Source organism: Saccostrea cucullata, unplaced genomic scaffold (assembly GCF_032062105.1).
Source record: "Saccostrea cucullata isolate Sc308-1 unplaced genomic scaffold, CSIRO_AGI_Scuc_v1 ctg7643, whole genome shotgun sequence".
Classification (NCBI taxonomy): Eukaryota; Metazoa; Mollusca; class Bivalvia; order Ostreida; family Ostreidae; genus Saccostrea; species Saccostrea cuccullata.
In genome coordinates this window covers 1-23,138 of record NW_026927296.1, presented here as the reverse complement: position 1 = coordinate 23,138, position 23,138 = coordinate 1, and the positions used below count along the sequence as shown (strand labels likewise).

Here is a 23,138-nt window from a genome sequence, read left to right as displayed (position 1 = left end):
ATATATTTCTATGTAAAACTTTGGTCGGCCATTGTGGCCCCGCCCTTCCCCAGGGGATCATGATTTGAACAAACTTGAATCTATAATACCTGAGGACGTTTCCCCATAAGTTTCATCTTTCCTGACACAGTGATTCTTGAAAAGAAGAAGATTAAAAGATACCACCAAATTTTCATTAATTCCTAATTATCTCCCCTTAAATAAGGGCCTGGCCCTTCATTTGAACAAACTTGACTCCCCTTCACCCAATAATTCTTGGTGGCAAGTTTGGTTGAAATTGGCCCAGCGGTTCTTGAGAAGAAGTCGAAAATGTGAAAAGTTTATAACAACGACAACAACGACAACGACAGACATCGGACAAATTGTGATCAGAAAAGCTCGCAAAAGCTGGCAATAATGTTTTTTTTTTTTTTTTACCGACAAACAGGGTTGATATCTTCCATATTACTATATACGCAGGGGCAAGTTTTACATATGAACTTTATCCAAAGAAGAAGGTTTGGTTTCCATATAAATTTTGCCCTGTGATTTTCTAAAAAATGAATCTGGAAACTGGTGTAAAAATTGAAAACTCATGCTTTTTAAATAATTGAAATTCAATGAAGAAAAATAATATAAGTCATTTTTCTCACATGTGATTTTAAATGCTAATTATGACGACATAAACATGTGCATTTTCCCGTTTTTTCTTAAGAAGTTGCAGAAGACACCAATTTTCAATGGAATTTTCTTTCAGATAACATTGTCCACAGGCATCGCCCAAAAAAATCTAGAGATATGTGACTTGTTATTGAATTTTGCACAAAATATAAAAAAAATAACGTAGGCGACATCTGTGGACACTGTTTTCTAAAGGAAAATCACCCTTGAAATTTGCCATTTTGAGTCTTTTGAAAATAGAGAAATGCTTCACGTTAATGACGTCATATTTGCAGAATGGTAAGCATTCATGCCATATTCTTTCCTGATTTATTTATTTCACTAATATTTAAGCCAGTGCTTAAACTTTTTGATGCCATTACATTTTTAGGGCGCAATAAAGCTAAAACCATGCCTTCTTCTTAATGAAAAACAAGTTAATGAAACAAGATATCATCTCATTTAGATTAGATTTTTTGCACGTTCTTCCTTTGGATACAAATCATTTTGTCCTTGACCATGGAGTTTGAATTGCATTTGAGAAACAAGGGCATCAGTGTTTCACAAAAAGATCTAGTTAATAATGATCTTTTAAATTAGAAGCAGTAAAGGTACATGTACGCTGCACATGACATTTAATTAAATTTCATGTTAACTGTATATTTGTGAAGGTTCAAGATGTTCACAGACAATACAAGAGGGTCATCTAATCAATTGTCGGGCACATATTGGAGATACATGTCAGTATGAATGCACTAGTCCTTTCCAAATAAACCCCTCTTCTCCAACTATTACCTGCAATACAAATCGTGAATGGAGTCATGATACTACAGATTTATGCGGTGAGTTTACATTTTTGAAAATGTTTATTAAATTCGGCGATAGAAAAGAAAATTGAACATGTTTCTTTCTAAAAAAAAAATCATTGTTTGCAGTACAACTGTGTGTATCAACAATCCCTAATGGAACACTAGGGTCAGATTGCCAAAGAGTAATAGGAAGTAACTGTTCATTCACGTGCGACATGGGTTACGAATCTTCCATCACCTCTTCACACATTATTTGTACCTCAAACGGCACCTGGAACAAAATGACTGATGATTTATGCAAACGTAAGAGAGAGTGTTTATAACCTTAAACATGTATAAAGTATGTGCTCTTTAGCAATTACATTTCGTGAGCTAAATTTGGCATAAAAGAGTCCGTACAATATATGTGAGCAGATTACATGGGCGTATTAACAAGCAATGTATACTTACACAGCTAATTGTACCACGTACGTCTATAACGTATGGTTTCACATAACATATGTTACACGTACATGAATCGTATGTAACACATACTGTATTCCAAACACATGTTTCACATATGTGGCACAACGTACATATAACATGCGTGTGACGACATACGTACGTTTTGGAATACATGTATATGTTACGTACGTTTCACGTCCGTATAACATGTTATGGGCAACCATGCGTTACACGCACGTTAATTAACTTATGGTTACTTAATATTTTTCCATATAAAATTTTCCAATTCTGACTTTAATTATCATGTTCACCAAACCCAGTGTTGGTAAACAAACATGCACCATTGTCGTAAATACTCACCTGATGTATCTCACGGACTCTGCAAACAAAATAAAACTGTTCTGCATTTTTGTCTACTTCCATCATACCAATTAACATCGATCTGCAGGGTCATGGTCTTTTATTCAAAACAACATTAAGCGCAGATACCCATGTACCGGCACCCACGTGGTGCCGTGCATGCAGTGCACAAGGAGTAGTTTCGCCAAAATTGTGTTCATGGTCGGTTTTAATATCACTTCCATCGTAATTCTGATGAAGTTGCTTCAATTTTGAGAACCGTAAATTTAATATGTATGGAAACTTTGTCTTTTAAACGAAGAGACAATATTATGTAAATAACAACTATTATTTGGCGGCGTTGCGGAATCCGGAAAAACAGCACGTGCTAAAATGCGAATTCTATCTATCAGTCTTTACCTTAATGCATCTATGAAGATGATTATTGAGTTGGAGTTTCATTTACCAATCTTGTGATATTTGTTATAGGAAGGACTCCTTGTGAAGTATAATAATTATGTTTGATTATTCCAACAACTGTTTTGAAGTATTTATTGTTTATTTAAACAATAAAATGCTTTCTTTGTTTGTTATTACTGGAAATAACGGAAGCAGCTTTGCAGAAAAAATACATAACCTGCGTTAGCGGGTTATGTAATTTTTTCTGCAATAGCTGCGACCGTTAATTTCAGTTATAACAAACAAAGAAAGAAATGTTATTGTTTATATTAATATCTGTTTATATAATCATTTAAAGTAGGATCAAAATGATTAATTATTGTATTAATGATGCGATCGTCTTTATACGTTTCATTGATGGAACAGCCACTGAACATGAAATCTGTACAGGCAACATACCTAATGTAGCTCATGCAGTGATTAACGCAATGCCTTTTCTTAAGGAATATAGGAGAAAATTTTCAGTGGATGTAAATATACATATGTATAATCCATGTATTTATACACGTCATGTATCAATGTATTAATCAATAAGCGAGAAATTTCGGAATATTTCATTGCAGAATTTAGATCAAAATTAAGAAATAAATATACATGTCAAGCAGGTAGTATCAGAGGGAGAGGTGGCCCTTCTTTTCAGAGATAAATGTTGAGTTTTTCTACACAAACCCAACCCTCATATTAATGTTAATGTTTAATTTTTCAAATCAAAATGAGTAATAGTTTGACTCCAACCCCTACATAAACGATTTTTTTTTCACGTTTTGGAGGGTTTCCTATTTTTCTATTGCTTTATCAAACTTTCGTTCGAGTACCTATTCATGTTTATTTTTTCTCAGCTCCCCCTTTACAAAAGAACGAGTTAGTATTTCTGTGTGTATTTGCCTTAATTTATTCGATCGCTTGTACTTTTAAAATTATCATATAAAAGAAAATTAATAGAGTGGTTAAAATATTTTGACATTTTATTCAACAATGATAGATTTAAAAAAAATAATAACGTGATTAGCGAGGTATTTTCAAAACTCCGACCAAAATACCTTAAGAACAAAAAGAAGACACCTCTTCCATCCCAAGTTACGAAGAACACGAATAATGCAAAACTAAATTCTTAGTTTTACCCATCGTATGTTGTTTATTATTTCTTATCTCAGGCTACAACTCGATGACCATGTCTTCCTTTATATAGTGCCTAATTTAAATGTTCCGCCCATTTGTAACTAAGAGAGAAACAGCACTCTGTTTGAAAGAAAACGTTCCGAAATTTGTATGTGCAGTAGTTGATGAAAATTGGCTTGTATTACGTAATACTCAAAGTCATTAATAATGATTGTACAAATTTCAATTAGAAGTCCTTAAGGAATCACTGTCTAGTCAGGAGAGTATGCCAGGGCATCAATAATAGTGGGAAACATGGGATAATTTGCATAACGGGCGAAGCCCGTTATGCTAAAATTATCCCATGTTTCCCACTATTGTTGATGTCCCTGGCATACTCTCCTAACTAGACAGCGATTCCTTATATTTCCATTTCATTGTGGAACAAATTTGTAGATTTAGACTTTAAAAATGAAGACCAATAGATTTAAATTACACGAGGACTTCCATGCCAATTTCAATAGTCCTCGCACACTGACGTCAAACACAAAGGCAGCCACACAAGATTTACATGCATATTTGGCCTCCTAAGCGTCAGACACCGAGACAGATGCACACGAGATTTGCATGCGTATAAGGCCTCCTTAGCTGCTGACCTATCGACCTGCCTAATTTACATGCCGGCAGAATTATCAAGAATAAACTTCCCCCAACTTTCAAAGAGTTATCACAGAGAAAAAAATAAGAAATGGAAATATTATGATATAAACCATGAAAAGAAAAATAATACTATATCCTCAAGTAAAGTCTGTAAAATAAGGGTGAAGAAAGGGGCCAAGCTACAATACTTTAGTGGAAAACTCCATTTTACTTTAGCCATAACTTTTGAACAGATGGTGCTATTACTTTCATACTTCACGAAAGTATTTTTGAGACAAGGTCTACTGTTGATTACCAACAACTTTGACTTTTGGACCTTGCAGATTTTTCTACCTTTTAAAAACTTTAACCATAGCCATAACTTTGTATGGTAAGAGCTGGGGCTTTAATTCATACTTGACATCTGTAATTCTTGTGACAAGATCTTTCCTTGGATACCAGCAACTTTGACCTTGACCTTGGAGTTTCACCTACATTTTTAAAACTTTAACCTTTGCAATTACTTTTGAAAGTTTGGTGCTAGGACTTTCATACTTCACATATTTATTTTATGTGATAAGACCTTTTAGTTGATGCCAACATCCTTGACCTTTGTCTTAAAATTGACCTACGTTGTAAAAAATTTAACCTTGGTCATAACTTTTGAATGGTATTAAGGATTAGGACTATCGTACTTCACAGGTGTAATCCTTCTGACAAGAAATTTTATTGGATACCAAAAAAAATAGACCATTTGACCTTGGACATTGAGGTACTTTTAAAAACTTTTTGCTTGGCAATAATTTTTGAACGTTTAGGGCTAGCCGTTATTTACACCCCATATGTATATGCGACCAGGCCTTTCTTGCAACATCTCGCGAAATTTTATCAAAATATTATACACTGTAAAAATCTTTCATTTGGCAGTTTTGTTTGTTGTTTTATTTTGTGATATATTGACAAATGGAAAATATCTTATGGTATAGATGCTATGTACCTTATGGTATAGATGATATCTACCTTGTTTCTGAAAGCAACAGAAATAAATAAAATATTATGAGGAAAGCTAGTTTATGTATTTTTTATATAATGTGACAAAATTACCATTTCTTAAACGAAGTTTTATATAAAGCATGATCTTACATTAAACTATAGCTATCAATTAACAGAACTATATAAATCAATCCCTGTTTAAAAGTAATACTATCTTTGGATTGATGACTTTATTTTTTTTTCATTTGTCAACTTCGCTGAATTACGCAGCAAAATATTCTTATCACCGATATACAGGGTTAACAACTCGTAATTAATTCGATACGCAAGAGCTAGCTCTACCTCTACGTATATGTATAAACAATTTCCAAAACGAGGTATCTAATTGACAAACAAGCTGTTTAATCAAGAAGTCTCATTTAGATTCGTCTTCTTGCACGTTCTTTGGTCGATAAAATGACATTGTCAGCAAATACAATCCATCATTAATTTTAGTGCTGATTGACAGTTCTATTAGTAGTTGTTAGACTCATATATTACGCTGCACATAATCTAATTTCATATTAACTGTATATTTGTGAAGGTTCCAGATGTTCACAGACGATACAAGAGGGTCAACTCATCAATTGTCGGGCACATATTGGAGATACATGTCAGTATGAATGCACCAGTCCTTTCGAAATAAATCCCTTTTCTCCAACTATTACCTGCAATACAAATCGTGAATGGAGTCATGATACTACAGATTTATGCAGTGAGTTTACATTTCTTAAAATGTTCATTAAATACGGCGATAGAAAAGGAAATCAAACACGTTTCTTTCTAAAAAAAAATCATTGTTTGCAGTACAACTGTGCGTATCAACAATTCCTAATGGAACGCTAGGGTCAGATTGCCAAAGAGTAATAGGAAGTAACTGTTCATTCACGTGCGACACGGGTTACGAATCTTCCATCACCTCTTCACACATAACTTGTACCTCAAACGGCACCTGGAACAAAATGACCGATGATTTATGCAAACGTAAGAAAGAGTGTTTATAACCTTAAACATGCACAAATTATGTGTTCTTTAGCAATAACATTTCGTGAGCTAAACTTGGCATAAAAGAGTCCGTACAATGTATGTGAGCAGATTACATGGGCGTATTAACAAGCAATGTATACTTAAACAGCTAATTGAACCACGTACGTTTAACGTTCAGTTGCACATAACATATGTTACACGTACGTGAATCGTATGCAACACATACGTGTCTTCCAAACACATGTATCACATATGTGGCACAACGTACATTTAACATGCGTGTGACGACATACGTTTCACACAACGTATGTGAAACTACGTTTGGAATACACGTATGTGTTACGTATATTTCACGTCCGTGTAACATATGTTATTTGCAACCATACGTTACACGTACGTTAATAAACTTTTGGTTAACGTGTGTGTTGTCAACCACATGTTACACGTACCTTAATGAACGCATGGTTTACATGTGTATAGTCAAACACATGTAACACATACGTTAATGAACGTACAGTTCATATGTTTTATAAAGCATAAATTTCACGTATAGTTTACATCATTCTATCATAAACCACACATTACATATACACTAATAAATTATGGTCAACTTGTCTTATAAAGCTCAAATTACACATATACATTGATGAATAGTATGTGTATTATCAGCCACATGCTACATATACATTAAAAAGGTTTTTTACATGTGTGTGAAAAGCTATAATGTTTGGAAAGGGTCCTTAAATCTTCTATAGTAGCGGAAAAAAGAAACAGTGCATTATAAGATTTAGTAAAACAATTATATATTTATCGTTTATATTAATACAATATAAACAACCGATAAAGGTGATGTTTTTTTAACAATATCGGATGGTACCCGACTCAGTTGCACGGACTTTTCATGGTTAGTGAGCACGTTTTGTTTATTGACGTGTTCGTACGCATGGGTTTTACTGGCTAAAATTGTTTTGAGAAAAAACTGACTGTATAACGTTTATTTAGACTCTATTCGTTAAGGAAAGCACTTCAGTTCTGACCAAATTTACTATTCTGTCATGCTACGACTCAGCGAAAACCAACGTAATATTGCTGTTGGAATGCTTCAAGCAGGAATGGCACAAAATATCGTAGCAGGACACTTTGGAGTTCATCGAAACACCATCTAGTCATTATGGAGACGTTTTCATCAATCTAGTAATACTCGGGATAGACCACGTTCAGGGCGTCCTCGCGTGACGTCGTGATGACAGGACAATTACATTAGACTCGTACACCTGAGAAATCGTTTCCAGACTGCAAGTTTGACTGCTCGAAGCATTCCCGGACTTCGACCAATCAGTCCAAGAACTGTGCGAAATCGTCTGCGCGAGCGCAACATCAGACCAAGACGTCCAGCTATGCGCCCAATACTGCTTCAACGTCATCGTACCGCTAGGCTAGCGTGGTGCAGACGACATCTACGATTCAGAATACAAGATTGGGCCAATATTCTGTAAACTGATGAATCCAGATTTCATTTGTATAGCAGTGACGGCCGTTGTAGAGTGTAAAAATTATTCTAGAATTCTGACGTCTGCAATTCAAGTGCCTAGCTAACGACAAGGAATGCTTGAAAGCAACAATTATTTTATTACTTTATGACTGTGGGTTGCACTAAGGGGTGTGTTTTTTCCCAGTATATTCCATAATGAACACTTGGGTTACAAAATAGGAAATTATTGACCATGTTAACGCAGTGAGACAGAGCTATCTTGGTCAGCACCCAGGTGTACCCATCAACACGGGCACGTTATATCAAAATACAGGTGAAGCTTAAAAATACTGTAATAACAATTAAGTATTTATTGAAAAAAAATTTGAACCTAAAAAATAAAATGTAGAAAAAAAAACAATTTGATGGTAAGTTCCACTTACCGCATGTATTTCTTTTTACAGTAAACATGGTAAACAGTTGTAAAGGAATTATTATCTTTCAGGGCAATATTAAACGGTTTATGTTTTATCTTTAGATGTCTGCCTTTTTTCATCCTCATGAATATAAATCTTGAGTTCTTTGTTTCAGATTGTGAATTTCCACGTGATTTTAAAAATGCACACCAGGATGGTGGCTGAAGTCCATCTTTGTAAACACCTTAATCAGCAAATGCCAAGAATGGACTTCAAAACAGTTTTGAAAGTTTAACCAGCATAATCATGATTTTGGTAATACATAAAGAAATATTAAAGATTTTCTGATCACATAGCTTTTAGACTTGCAAATATTAACTTGAAACTCTTCAGGAAAAATTTGGAATGCAATTTGTTTATCATATATTTTTTGAGGTCACCTGAGTAAACTCAGGTGACCTATTGCTATCCGTTTTCGTCCGTCGTCGTGCGTTGTTCGTCGTTCGTCGTGCGTCGTGTGTTAACATTTGAACATTTTCAGCTTCTTCTCTGCAACCACTGCACCAATTTCAACCAAATTTTGCACAAAGCATCTATGGGTGAAGGGGAACAAAAATTGTGAATTTCATAATCCCTGCCCCCCCCCCTGGGGCCTGAGGGGTGGAGCCAAAACCACTAAAATTAATGCAATCTTTAAAAATCTTCTTCTTTACTCCTGGACAACAAGCAGTCAAACTGTTTGCATGATTGTAATCAGCAATGAGTCCTCTACCAAAATTGTGAAATTCATGGCCCTGGGGTCAGGGGTTCTAGTGCAAGGGAGGGGCTAAATAAGTATGTAGTGAAAATGCATTATTTCTTTGAAAATCTTGTTCTCTACTCCTGGGTATTAAATAAACCAACTAAGTACATAGTTATGATGAGCAAGAGTGCCTCTACCAAAATTGTGAATTTTATGGCCCCAGGGTCAGGGGTTCTGGTGTTAGGGCGGGGCTCTATTGATTATATATTGAAAATACATGAATTCTTTGAAAATCTTCTTTTCTGCTCCTGGGTATTAAATAAACAAACTAAGTACATAGTTATGATAAGCAAGAGTGCCTTTACCAAAATTGTGAATTTTATGGCCCAAGGGTCAGGGGTTCTTGTTTTAGGGTGGGGCTCTAATGATTATATAGTGAAATGCATGAATTCTTTGAACATCTTATACTTTGCCCCTGGTTAATATGCTAATGATTTAATTATATATTTAAGGCCGAGATTTATTTTATTTTTAGTTTTACAAACCCTCCGCTCAAGGTTTTGAATTTTCAGAAAAAAATTAAAAAAAAAATTTTCCGATGTCAAATTTGAGTCGGGATCGAGATTTCAAATTTACGAACTGGCACTTCCGGTTTAACGAGGAAACGGCGGGTAAATAAAGCTTGATCTGAGAAGATAATGATTCAAGAATGCTTGGTTTAGTGTAAAATTCATCGATAAGAGTGCAATTCAAACGTTTCACCCGTTCAAAGGACAAATAAAATGCTGACGACTTTGTTGCACAATGACATGCTGGTGAGATAATTATGTATTCGTTTCAAAAGTAACTGTAAATTATTTTCCTCCCCCAGGCTTTTAACTGCCCATGGTAGCTATTGCATATTGCCAGGGAAATTGTTTAGGTCTCTGTTTTAGCTTACAGTCTAAGCATCATTCTTCAGAAAAGGGTTGCTTATGCATCAGATGTGATGAATAAAACTATGGGAGAAGTGAAGTCAATTTGAGGAAGAAATAAACAATAAGCTGAAGAAATAAAAAAAAAATTCAACTATTAAAAGGCAAGAATATACAAATATATACAGGCATGTAGTATCATTTGTATCAGCCAGAAAAATTATTTTACACTTAATTGAAAAAAATGTTCACCCTACTCCCCAATACTCCCTGTCTGTTTTATGATAGGAATTATAATTTTAGGCATCCAGTAAATTTTAGAACAATGTCTACACATTAACAATCGCTGGAAAGTTGTTACATAGTACTCAGATGACCTATAAGGCCCGTGGGCCTCTTGTTAACATTAAGGACAAAAAGGTACACACTTGGAAAGCACACAAAATCAGATGGATCCATGCAAAGCTATAAAAGATTAATGCAGAGAGGAAGTTCAATTTTTTTTCATTTCGAAACTCTTCTGGTTTCATCAAGATTGGACGTAAAATATAAGTAAAGTCAGCTTCAGTATAATTATATTTACTGAGTATTCTGAAAATAGCTAGTTTATCATCTCCCTCGACACCAAACTATTTTTCTCGGCTGCATCTTGGTAAGTAGTTGCTGTCAAGGGGGACCATAAACTAGCTATTGTCCTCATAGCCAGTAAATAGGTGTATACTTTTTTAGTCCATCGTCAAACACTGTGCGCTGTCTGGTAACATTAGAACATTTACAGCTCCCCCTCCCCTCCCCCAAATCTAAGGGAAGGTAACCCCATCAAAATTATGCAAAATTGTGTTTTTTTTAATTGGACATCAAGCAAAATGTAAGCAAGATTGTAATTAGCATTGAGTCCTACTAAAAATTAAACACATTAAGAAATTCATAGCCCTTGGGTAGGTGGATCAGATGTAAAGGCACATGCAGCTTAATTGATTATATACTGAAAATGCATTGATTCATTAATTAATGATTCTGGGGTACATGTGTATATTTTTGTCCTGGTTGTCTGTCTGCAAAAACTTTTCACATGGCCATACCATTTTAGTGGTTGAAAGTCTTAAAGTTTCATATTTCACAATCCTGTGTAATCATTGTGACAAGACCTTTCTGCCGCATCACCAAATTTAACCCTTTGACTTGAACTTTGTGTATGACCCACTTTTAAGAAAGTTTCAAAACTTGAATCTTGGCCATAACTTTTGAACAGTTGATGCTAGGGCTTTATACTTCACTTGTGTATTTATTGTGACAAGACCTTTCAATGGGTATAAATTAAAGTATTTGATCTTGAACGTCTACATGTAGTTTGACCCACTGTTAAAAGCTTTAACTTTGATCATTAATTTTGAACTGATAGTAGTAGGGCTTTCATATTTCACAGGTTTATTCTTTGTGACAAAACCTTCCTTGGATATCAACAATTTTGACCTTTGACCTTGACTTTGACTTGTACTCGGATAACTTCAACCATAAGATGGCATACTGGGGTATCAGTATTTCACCAACACATCTTTTCTTTCTGAGTTCACCCACACATCAATGCTATTTAAGAATTTTTAGGTAGAGAATTTCAAGGTAGATATTTGAGGGTATAATGAAAAAAATAGTTTAAAGGAACAAAATTATGAATACTTAATTTTTTTTTTGTTATTTAGCATTTATATTTAAGTTCTACAGGGAATTAACCAAGATTAATATGTTGATATTAATAATGTTCAGGAAAACAATTATGTGTTTTCCCGTATTCCATGCATTTAATATTTTCTTTTTCTTTACAGATAAAAGAGAACTGGAGAAGAATTAATTGATATTAACATACTCGAAATTAAATTCGTTTTAATCTGAATGTCATTTGTTTTGATTCCTTAAAGAGCAATTAGAACCAGAAAGCCTTTGAGGGAAATTATCAAATGCATGAATTGAATAATTATTCAAATTGCACATAATTGTGTTTCATTGATGTTTAACATTGTTTGACACATGTATAGTACTTATCATTTGAGCAGTGCAAATAACAAACACAAATAACAACCACATTAAATACATGTTATGAGAATCATCTTACACACACGTTGCATGTACGTTATTCATATATGTGAAACGTAAAAATAACGTACGTGTGAAACGTGTATGTGTCAGTATGGTAGTCAATACGTACGTTGAACATACATGATGGCATGGTAGTCAAACGTGTGAAAACGTACGTTTAACATGCGTGGTGCTTTTTCACGTTCACTTCACGTGCGTGTCACATACGTTTAATAAACGTATGTATAGAGCACAATTAGCTGTGTAAAATATCATAAAAGAAACATGCTCATTGTTTTACTTTTTCAATTGGGTCAGTTATTTAAATTCAACCTAGGAAAGTATAAAGGTATAATTATCATTAAAAAAAATTCTTTCGTCTTAAAAAAAGAAATTTGGTAATAATGTACTTCCTTACATGTACTATGACTTACGGTTATTGTTAATAAAGACAGGATTTGAATAATTTTTGTTTATATTACAAGCAATGAATTCTTTTATTAGTTTGGTTATTAATGTATATTAAAAGATTTTAAAATTTTTATCATGGGAAAAATGATCAAAATTAAAAAAAAAAAACACATCAATAAAGAATGAAAATACGCTTTTTAAAAGTTAAATGTAAATCAACTTAATGTTAATGAAGGTTCTACCTGCTCAAAAACAATACAAAATGGCCAACTCGTCAATTGTCGTGGAAACCTCGGAGAAACTTGTTGGTATGAATGCACCAGTCCTTTTGAAATTAATCCCTCTTTTCCAAATATTACCTGCAACACAAGTGTGGAATGGAGTTATGATACTTCAGATTTATGCAGTAAGTTTGCTTTCCTTATAATACTTTATTAAGAAAAATTCAAAAAGGAAATTGGAAACTTTTTTTGTAACTTTTCGTAGGAATTATATTTATTTTTCAGTACAGTTGTGTTCATCTACAATCCTAAATGGAACATTAGATTCAGATTGCCAAAGACTAATAGGAAGTAACTGTTCATTCACGTGCGACACGGGTTACGAATCTTCCATCACCTCTTCAAACATTATTTGTACCTCAAACGGAACCTGGAATAAAATGACCGATGATTTATGCAAACGTAAGAAAAAGTGTTTATAACCTTAAAATGTATGCATTATGTGCTCTTTAGCAATTATATTTCGTGAGCTAAATTTGGCAGAAATCGTCGATACAATGTATGTGATCAGATTACATGGACTTATAAATAAGCAATGTATAGTACTTAAGATATCATTAGAAAACATGATCATTGTTTCACTTTTTTCAATCTGGTCAGTTATTTAAGTTCAAGCTAGAAAAGTGTGAAGGTAAATTAAAATAAAATTATTCTTTTGTCTTACAAAAAGAAATTGGGAAATAATTTACTTGCTTACTATGACATATGGTTATTGTTAATAAAGACAGGATTTGAATACTTTTTGTTTATATTACAAGCAATCAATTCTTTCATTAGTTTGGTTATTAATGTTTATTAAAAGATTTTGAAATTTTTATCATGGGAAAAAATGATTAAAATAAAAAAAACACATATCAATAAAGAATGAAAATACGCTTTTTAAAAGCTAAATGTGAATCAACTTAATGTTCATGAAGGTTCTACCTGCTCAAAAACAATACAAAATGGCCAACTCATTAATTGTCGTGGAAACCTCGGTGAAACTTGTTGGTATGAATGCACCAGTCCTTTTGAAATTAATCCCTCTTTTCCAAATATTACCTGCAACACAAGTGTGGAATGGAGTCATGATACTACTGATTTATGCGGTAAGTTTGTTTTCCTTTAAATACTTTGTTGAGAAAAATTCAAAACAGAAATTGGAAACTTTTTGGAAACTTTTCATAGGAAGAATATTTATTTTTCAGTACAACTGTGTGTATCAACAATCCCTAATGGAACACTAGGGTCAGATTGCCAAAGAGTAATAGGAAGTAACTGTTCATTCATGTGCGACACGGGTTACGAATCTTCCATCACTTCTTCACACATTATTTGTACCTCAAACGGTACCTGGAACAAAATGACGGATGCTTTATGCAAACGTAAGAAAAAGTGTTTATAACCTTAAACATATATACAATATGTGCTCTTTAGCAATATTTCGTGAGCTAAATTTGGCAGAAAAGCGTCGGTACAATGCATTTGAACAGATTACATGTGCGTATTAAGAAGCAATGTATATTTAAAATATCTTTAGAAAACATGTTCATTTTCTAGATAACAAAAAAATAGTTCCATAAAAATTTTAAAACCAGATGGACAATTTTCCTACACTGTTTTACTTTTTTCAATTGGGTCAGTTATTTAAGTTCAAGCTAGCAAAATAAATTCTTTTCCAAAAAAAAAAAAAAGAAATTGGTTTATTAATCCCAGATCCAATGAATAGAAACAAATATTATCTTTAATCACATTTATTGGAAAATAATGATTACATTTTGTGGCAAGTATATTTATACATAGATGTAAAATACTCGGCGGAATCCAGGGAATCACTACCTGTCTCTGACCTGCCGCGATAGCGCACCCATAGGTGACTCTTGTTACCAACAAGAGTGAATGCCACATGGAATGAATGAATTCAAGTTCTGACTCAGACTCTAACTCTATACCTGTCTCCCCTGGAATACAACATCATGGGGATAACACTCCCAGGGGTAGACCCCAAAAACCTGCCCTTAGAACCACAAAGATCAAGCTGGTTCTTCAGGTTACCTAACAATATGGGGAGAACACCCCCTGAGGTAACCTCCAAATATTCCCCAGTACTGAGTATAGATTACCCAGAGTTTTGAGCCAGACATGGTAGAAATCCTCATTCGTGGTAATCTCCGAACTCAGTCGCCCCCAACCCAGATTGTGACTTAAGGAACGTTACCATAATCCCAAACCTAGAAAATTTCAATACATATTTTTTTTAATCTTTGTTGTTTGCGATACCTTTCAAAAGTAACTGTACAGTAACATTGTAAATTCATGTAACACATATTCATCAATGATCACCAATTGCAATGTCGCTGACTTACTGATTATGTATCACACCTTAGAAATGTCCAATAAAATACAGTATAGAATCATTTTTTTCAACAGAAAATGTCCAATGAAAACCAAACGGTCCCACCATATACCGGTACATAATGACCACATCCTTCCTTTGATTATGATTCCAACCGCTTGGGTGTTCCACATACACATCACTTCCCATTTAGGAAAAGGCTTCTGTCACTGAAATTACAGAAGAAAGCAGCAAAAATAAGTACACAACTTTTACGGAAGGGTGGGTGGGTGAAATTTTGCAACTTGTCTGCCCTTCTAGCTTTTTCGGTAGATTATGACAATCAGCGTCATCTCGATGACGTTTAACCACTACCATTAGAACGCACGCGTTATCGCCCTAGTACTGATATTGAAAGCATTTATCACAATATGGTGATAAATGCGATAATTTACATGCTTAAATATGTAAAGGTAGAACCTATGTCGAAAAAGTCTTTGTCACAAGATTTCAAACTTTCAAAATAATAAAATAGCACTTGCTTATCAATCAGTTGAAAACACATAACATGTTTTCTAATGTAGTGCAGCCTTGAAACTTGGATTGTTAATTACATATTACGAGTTCACATTTTCAGTGATTTTTAGGGGTACTTGTCATAAAGAGAATACGAAAAAAAAAACTTTTTTAAACATTGTTGATTATAGATTTTCTTGACTGAGCAGTATTAAGCAATATTTCTCAATAATAAATTCTTTTTTCATTCAATTGACATAAAAGATAAGTCCACTTTGAATAAAATGTAGGCAAATGAAGTCTATTTTTATTAATCAATTTCCACCCTAAATATGTAAATATATTTTTCAGAAGTTTTTGTCAGAAAATTTTCAATCTTTAATATGATGAATAACATATCCAAATGGTTATAAAAAGTGATAAAAATATTGACCTTTCAAGGCAAACTAACGAGAGATAGGTTATTTACCAAATCTACTTTTCTTGACCTTTTTGCACTTACACAGGATTTAATTATTAAATAAGTGTGTTGGGTAACTTTCAGATTTACGATGCGAATAATTATGAAAAAAATTGTATTTTTCTATTTAAAAGATCATATAGATTATAAAAAATTGTAAACAAACACCAATAATTCAAAATATTACTTTGTAAAAGTTAAATGTAAATCAACTCAATGTTAATGAAGGTTCTACCTGCTCAAAAACAATACAAAATGGCCAACTCGTCAATTGTCGTGGAAACCTTGGAGAAACTTGTTGGTATGAATGCACCAGTCCTTTTGAAATTAATCCCTCTTTTCCAAATATTACCTGCAACACAAGTGTGGAATGGAGTCATGATACTACTGATTTATGCGGTAATTTAGTTTTCCTTAAAATACTTTATTGAGAAAAAATTCAAAACAGAAATTGGAAACTTTTAGGAATCTTTTCATAGGAAGAATATTTATTTTTCAGTACAACAGTGTGTATCAACAATCCCTAATGGAACACTAGGGTCAGAATGCCAAAGAGTAATAGGAAGTAACTGTTCATTCACGTGCGACACGGGTTACGAATCTTCCGTCACTTCTTCACACATTATTTGTACCACAAACGGCACCTGGAGCAAAACGACCGATGCTTTATGCAAACGTAAGGAAATTCCATGTTTATTATAGTTTATAATTTCTTTAAATCCATATATTTTCGCCAAAGAAGTACTGTTATCAAGTCGTTAAAGTTTTTATGTAACGTTTATTGATGGTAAAAGAAATTAATTAATCATCCGTTACTTCTCCTTACATTCATTGTATCTCGGATGCCATTTTGAGCAGATGATCGATAAATTATGAAAGTGTATGTACATGTAAAAATGTTGTCTATATATTTCTTCTAATGTACAATTTACAACACTCATAAATTTTAATTTGCAATAATTTTTTTACTCTTCTATGACTTAATTTATGATAAATATGCCCTAATTATAAATTTGATTTAGCAGTCCATGGCCAAATTTTAGATAATGCTATCAATTTTCTTGCAATAAATTTTATTGTTGAAAATATGAAAAGGAGTTTGATATGCATGTTGTTACGTATATGGGGCAAATGAAAATTCTCCTGCATTTTTTTTAGAATTTGCCAAAAGTAATAACCAAACTTGACAATGAATCAATTATTGTAGGTGATTTTATTATTGAAGGGTATACTTGGCCCAAACAAAGATTATTTTGATTATTTAAATATAAATGACCCAAAAGCCAAAGCAAAATTACTCGATCGAATAGATTTTCCAAATTTAATAGATATTTATAAAAAGTTTCACTTAGAAGTTAAAATAACCAAACCCTCCTACACAACTGCTTGCGGTTAGACTTTGCTCTTGTATTCAACTCATTTTTGAATGATACACAAAACTCATATTCTTGAGAGTTATATATCAAATCATTGATAAATTTTACTGACCTTTAAGTTCAGTGATTTCCTACATGGAAAGATAATGCTTTCTGAAAATACCTATAATACCTATAATATACTAAAATCAAAATAAAGTTTTCAATCATATTAAATACATTGCCAGTTTATAAATCTAGTATAAATGAAATATCAAAGTCCGAAATACAATTTACTATAAATGACCAATTATTTTAACACCATTTCAAATGAAGATAAGAGCTAAAAAAAAATTCATACGCAGTTTATATAAAAAAAACTAAGAGAGGTGAAAAAAGAAAAAGACTTCAGTAATGAAATGAAAGAACTCGGAAAAAATGAAAATAAAGTTACAGCGAATGCTGAAGAGAAACAAGAAGCCCAGGGGCCACATCGCTCACCTGAGCAATTGGCTAGGAAAAAGCCCACATCAGATCAGAACTGAAAGTTTACTGAGGGGGGAGGGATTTTAACCCCCAGGGGGTCATGATTTGAACAAAGCTTGAATCCACACTACTTAAGGATGATTCGAATTCCCTATAAATATCACTAAGCATGGTTTTAAAGTACAAGAAAAGGAGATTTTAAAAAGTTTCCATTGATATTCCTATGTTAAACTTTTATCGGCCATTTGGCCACACCCTACCGCCGGGGTTCATGATTTGAACAAACTTTAATCTACACTACCTGGGGATGATTCCACATGAGTTTCATCTTTCCTGTCTCAATGGTTCTTGAGAACAAGATTTTTCCTTTATATTCCTATGTAAAACTTTAATCGGCCATTTTGGACCCACCCTACCCCTGGGAGTCATGATTTGAACAAACTTTAATCTACACTACCTGGGGATGATTCCACAGGAGTTTCATCTTTCCTGTCTCAATGGTTCTTGAGAACATGATTTTTCCTATATATTCCTATGTAAAACTTTGAGTTTCATCTTTCCTGTCTCAATGGTTCTTGAGAACAAGATTTTTCCTTTATATACCTATGTAAAACTTTAATCGGCCATTTTGGCCCTACCCTACCCCTGGGGGTCATGATTTGAACAAACTTGAATCTACACTACCTGAGGATGATTCCATATGATCTTCATCTTTCCTGGCCCAGTGGTTTTTTAGAAGAAGATGTTTAAAGATTTTTCCTATATATTCCTTATGTAAAACTTTGATCGGCCATTTTGGCCCCAACCTACCCCTGGGGGTCATGATTTGAACAAACTTGAATCTACACTACCTAAGGATGATTCCACTTGAGTCTCATCTTTTCTGGCCCAGTGGTTCTTGAGAAGATTTTTTAAAAATGCCAATTTTTTTTCTTATTCATTATTATCTTCCCTTGGAAAAGGGCTTGGCCCTTCATTTGAAAAATCTTGAATCCCCTTTACCCAAGGATACTTTGTAGCAAGTTTGGTCAAATTTTGATCAGAAAATCTCACTTGAGCCTTTGGCTCAGGTGAGCTAAAAAGCATTAGAATCAAGTGTTTGGGTAATATGAGAAGTTCAAGCGCAAAATGGATAAGTGATGGTAAAAATCCAACATGGTCTTTTTAAACTTGAAAGTACACATTTTACAAATAAAATAATACCCAAATATTATCAAAGTACAGTTTTAAAAAGGGAAACAAAAAAAACAATCTATATTCCAGATGAAGATGAAAAATTAACAAAATATTATATACACCTCAAGTAGCTGAGGATGTTAAAGTGGATATTTATGAATTGAATGTCCCTAAATTAAGAAATTATCCTTATGGAATAACAGCAATTTCAAAATTAAAACCAAACAATATTCTACAGGTCCTGGTATTCAAAAGGAATAAAATGTATTTATACTCTTTTAGATATTAGAGAATAGTACATATGTAACATCTTATCATTAGACAACAAAACTATGATATTTAAATTATGCATTTAATAAACGGGCATGCGATAAACAATACTTACAGAAAAGAGAAGTATAACTTTTGTAGAAATGAATTAAGGTAGGACAAAACACCCGTGGATTCTATTTTAACCCATTTCTTAAAAAGTACTGGAGGAAAAAAGAGTAATACTGACAACAATGAATGATCCATGAAAGAAAAATAATAAATTTTGGCAAATTTGCGTTATATTTTGTGAAAACATCAGAGAATCCTATATTTTGGTCATTTGGGAGCTTACACTTTGGAATGTGTTTACGCTATCTAAGTGCAATAACAAGCATGTAACAGTGTGTTATAAAATGCAGTGCAACTTTTGTTCCATTAATAGTAGAGGGCTGATATTTGGACACATATATAAGGAGTCTCGAGCTCTATTCTTTATGTACTACAAAGGTCAAGGTCATATCAAGGGGTCAAAGGTCAAATATTGTGACGTCATCTACTGAATCTTTAAGTTTTTTGCCATTGATTTTGTTTTAAATCACCAGAATATCTGAAACCACCGGTTCAATTTTCTTTATTTTTACACATTTTATTCTAGGACCCATTTGAATCATTCTGTTATTTTTTGTAAAAATTGAATTATACATTTTCTCTTAAGAAAACTTATGCTGTCGTATATTTACATGTGAATTTTCAGTTTCTGACACAATGTATGTTCTTTTTTACTTAATATTTTACCCAAATTTTCCAGTATCAATGTGACTTACTGATTTAAAGTAACTAAAAGGTTATCTTTATTAAAAGTATTACACAAATTTGCAATAGATCAGTAAAAATTCTGATATAAGGCTCATTCTCAAGTCGAATGTCTGATTTCACAAACTCCTTTCAGGGGTCTGAAAGGCCATATTTCAGACTATGTGGGCAAAAAATGTGCGGTTGAATTTCTTTCATATCATATAAAGAGAGAGATTCTGTATCCAAGAACAAAATATCAAGTTTCAGAAAAATTGAATTTGAGGAAAAATTTGACCTATCTATTTGGTCCTACCTTAATTCATAAACCAGAACTTCCTTACAATATCATAGTCTTTGAGTTAACCAATAGATGGATCATTATGTTCCCCAAACGGAGGGGAACATATTGTTAAGGTCTTCCGTTTCAAACGGAAGACCTTCTACTGATTCTGATGATTAAGTTTATTCTTATTATTCTTTTTTTTTTCCTTTTCCTAGACGCCAACTTTGAGGCCTCATATTTCACTCATTTCTCAATGGATTTTGCTCTAATTTTCAGAGTTGATAGACGTTACTAAATTCTATCAGAATGCTATCTTAAATTTCAAAAAGTCACTTGCGGTTTTGAGTTATTTCCCTTTAAACGAAAATTTATAGGCTTTCGTTTCCAGACAAAGGCACAGAGATTGCTAAAGCTGGAGCAAAAATTCTACTGATTTTAGATAATAGAAGGAATGAAGTTGTGCATAGTGGTTTTTGTTTTTCGATTTCTCTATCCAAAATGGTGCTATATAGGTGTAAAAAATTAGAAAGCCTAAAAGAGCGAAAATTTACACATATTTTGCTTTTTATCTTCTAAACTAAAAATATTTTGTTAAAACATAAAGAACAAAATTTGTGCAGAATTACAAGATCTTTTAAATGATGTCTAGAAAAAAAGGGCTGACCCCTAACTTAAGGGATCTAGAGGGGCCAACAGTTTTTTCCAGATATGTCAAAAAGTATTGAGAATTTGTAATACATCCAATAAGCAATATTGTTCAAAATGTCAAGCTTATTCTAATGAAGTCGTCAAAATGCGTCCGGCGACGTCACTTCCGGTCAAATCGGAAGTAGTCAGAAAATGCATATTTTTGCTATTCTTGACAAGTTTTTGAGTAACATATATATCACAGAAAGCACAAAACACTTAATTTTCCGTCCATCGACATCACTTCCGGTCAAACTGGAAGTAGCAAAAAATAGCTATTTTTTTTAAGGTTTTGATGCAAAATTGAAATTATAAAGTGACTGGAGACGACTAAGCTCATTGCTTTCTTTTAGCTGACGTCACTTCCGGTCAAAACACGACGGAAGACCTTCTCGTTGCTTTGCAACGAGCTTTGCTCTAGTTTTTACTCTGTTTCATATTATTATTATTCATAAAGGTCTTCCGTTTCCAACGGAAGACCTTCAACTGATTCTGTTGTTAAAGATTATTATTCTTTTTTTTCTTCTACTTCCTAGACGCCAACTTTGAAGCCTCAATTCTCAATTGATTTCGCTTAAATTTTCAAAGATACTAGAAGTTACTTAATTCTATCAAAATGCTGTCAAAAACTTCAAAAAGTCATTTCTGGTTTTGAGTTATTTCTCTTTAAACGAAAATTTATAGACTTTCGTTTCCAGACAAAGGCTCAGAGACGGCTAAAGATGGAGCAGAAATTTTACTGATTTAAGATAATAGAAGGATTGAAGTTGTGCACATCGGTTTTTGTTTTTCGATTTCTCTATTCAAAATGGCCTGTATAGGGGTCAAAAATTAGAACGCTTAAAAGAGCCAAAAATTACTCACATTTTGCTTTTTATCTTCAAAACTAAAAATGCAGAATTAGAATGTCTTTAAAATAACATCTCAGAAAAAGGGTTGGCCCATAAAATTAAGGGCCAAGAGGGGCAAAAAGTTTTTCCTTCATATCTCAAAAAGTATTGAGAATTTGTAATATGTCAAAGAAGCAAAGTTTTTCAAAATGTCAAGCTCAATCTATTGAGGTTGTCAAAGTACGTCCGGTGACGTCATTTCCGGCTTAACAGAAAGTAGTCGGAAAACGCATATTTTGCCATTCTTGACAAGTTTTTGGGTAACATCTGTTCCTGGAAGCAAAAAAATTAATTTTCCGTCCGTCGTCGTCACTTCCGGTCAAACCGGAAGTAGCAAAAAATGGCTCATTTTTGCATTAAATGACATAGATTAAGTGGATTTAAACAATTTTAGGATGCTATTACTCATTTCTGTAAAAATGAAAGTTACTTCCGGTCAAACAGGACGGAAGACCTTCTCGTTGCTTTGCAACGAGCTTTGCTCTAGTTAGGGTCTTCCGTCTTCAGCGGAAGACCCTTCTATTATTCTTATGTTTCTTTTTCAATTTTCTTATTAGGGTCTTCCGTCTCCAACGGAAGACCCTTCTATTATTCTATTGTTTCTTTTTCACTTTTATTATTATTAGGGTCTTCCGTCTCCAACGGAAGACCCTTCTATTATTCTATTGTTTCTTTTTCACTTTTATTATTATGTCGCCCCGAACGAAGTCGGGGACGACATATTGATATTGTACGCATGTTTTTTTTATCCAGGCTGTTTCTCGGAGATGGCTGGGACAATCTTCCTGAAACTTTCCTTCAAGGACGATCACTGGTTGTAGTTGTGCAGTGAGGTCGTTCAGTTCCAATATGTCTACCGTTGCCATGGAAACCTGTAAAAAGCGACAAATTTTGTCCGAGAGTGTTCTCTCTGGTCCCTTAAACGTTCGTCATGAAACTTTTCTTATTTTAATGATTAGTATCTGTAGTTCTGCAACTCGTATTTAAAATTTTCATATAATCGATTATTGCCATGGAAACCAGGTGAAAGTTAAAATTCTTTAATTTCGATTTTCTCAATAACTACTCAGGCAATCGTTTTGAAACTTTCAATGTTTATTCCTTGCAATGTGTCAAAGTGATTTCTACTTTCAAAATAATTGTAATGAGTCGCTCACGGTTGCCATACAA

The 23,138-nt window shown here is 33.4% G+C and overlaps 1 protein-coding gene across 1 annotated transcript; it reads left to right on the top strand.

Moving 5' to 3' along the window:
• Positions 1-1,310: 1,310 nt before the first annotated feature.
• On the top strand, positions 1,311-16,720 carry LOC134273996 (P-selectin-like; the record flags this gene model as incomplete). Its single annotated transcript, XM_062756226.1, has 8 exons — positions 1,311-1,481; positions 1,575-1,751; positions 6,267-6,443; positions 12,980-13,156; positions 13,942-14,118; positions 14,660-14,817; positions 16,273-16,345; positions 16,544-16,720. Coding segments are annotated over 8 exons (1,287 nt in total), but the record flags the coding sequence as incomplete, so codon positions are not given.
• Positions 16,721-23,138: the final 6,418 nt, after the last annotated feature.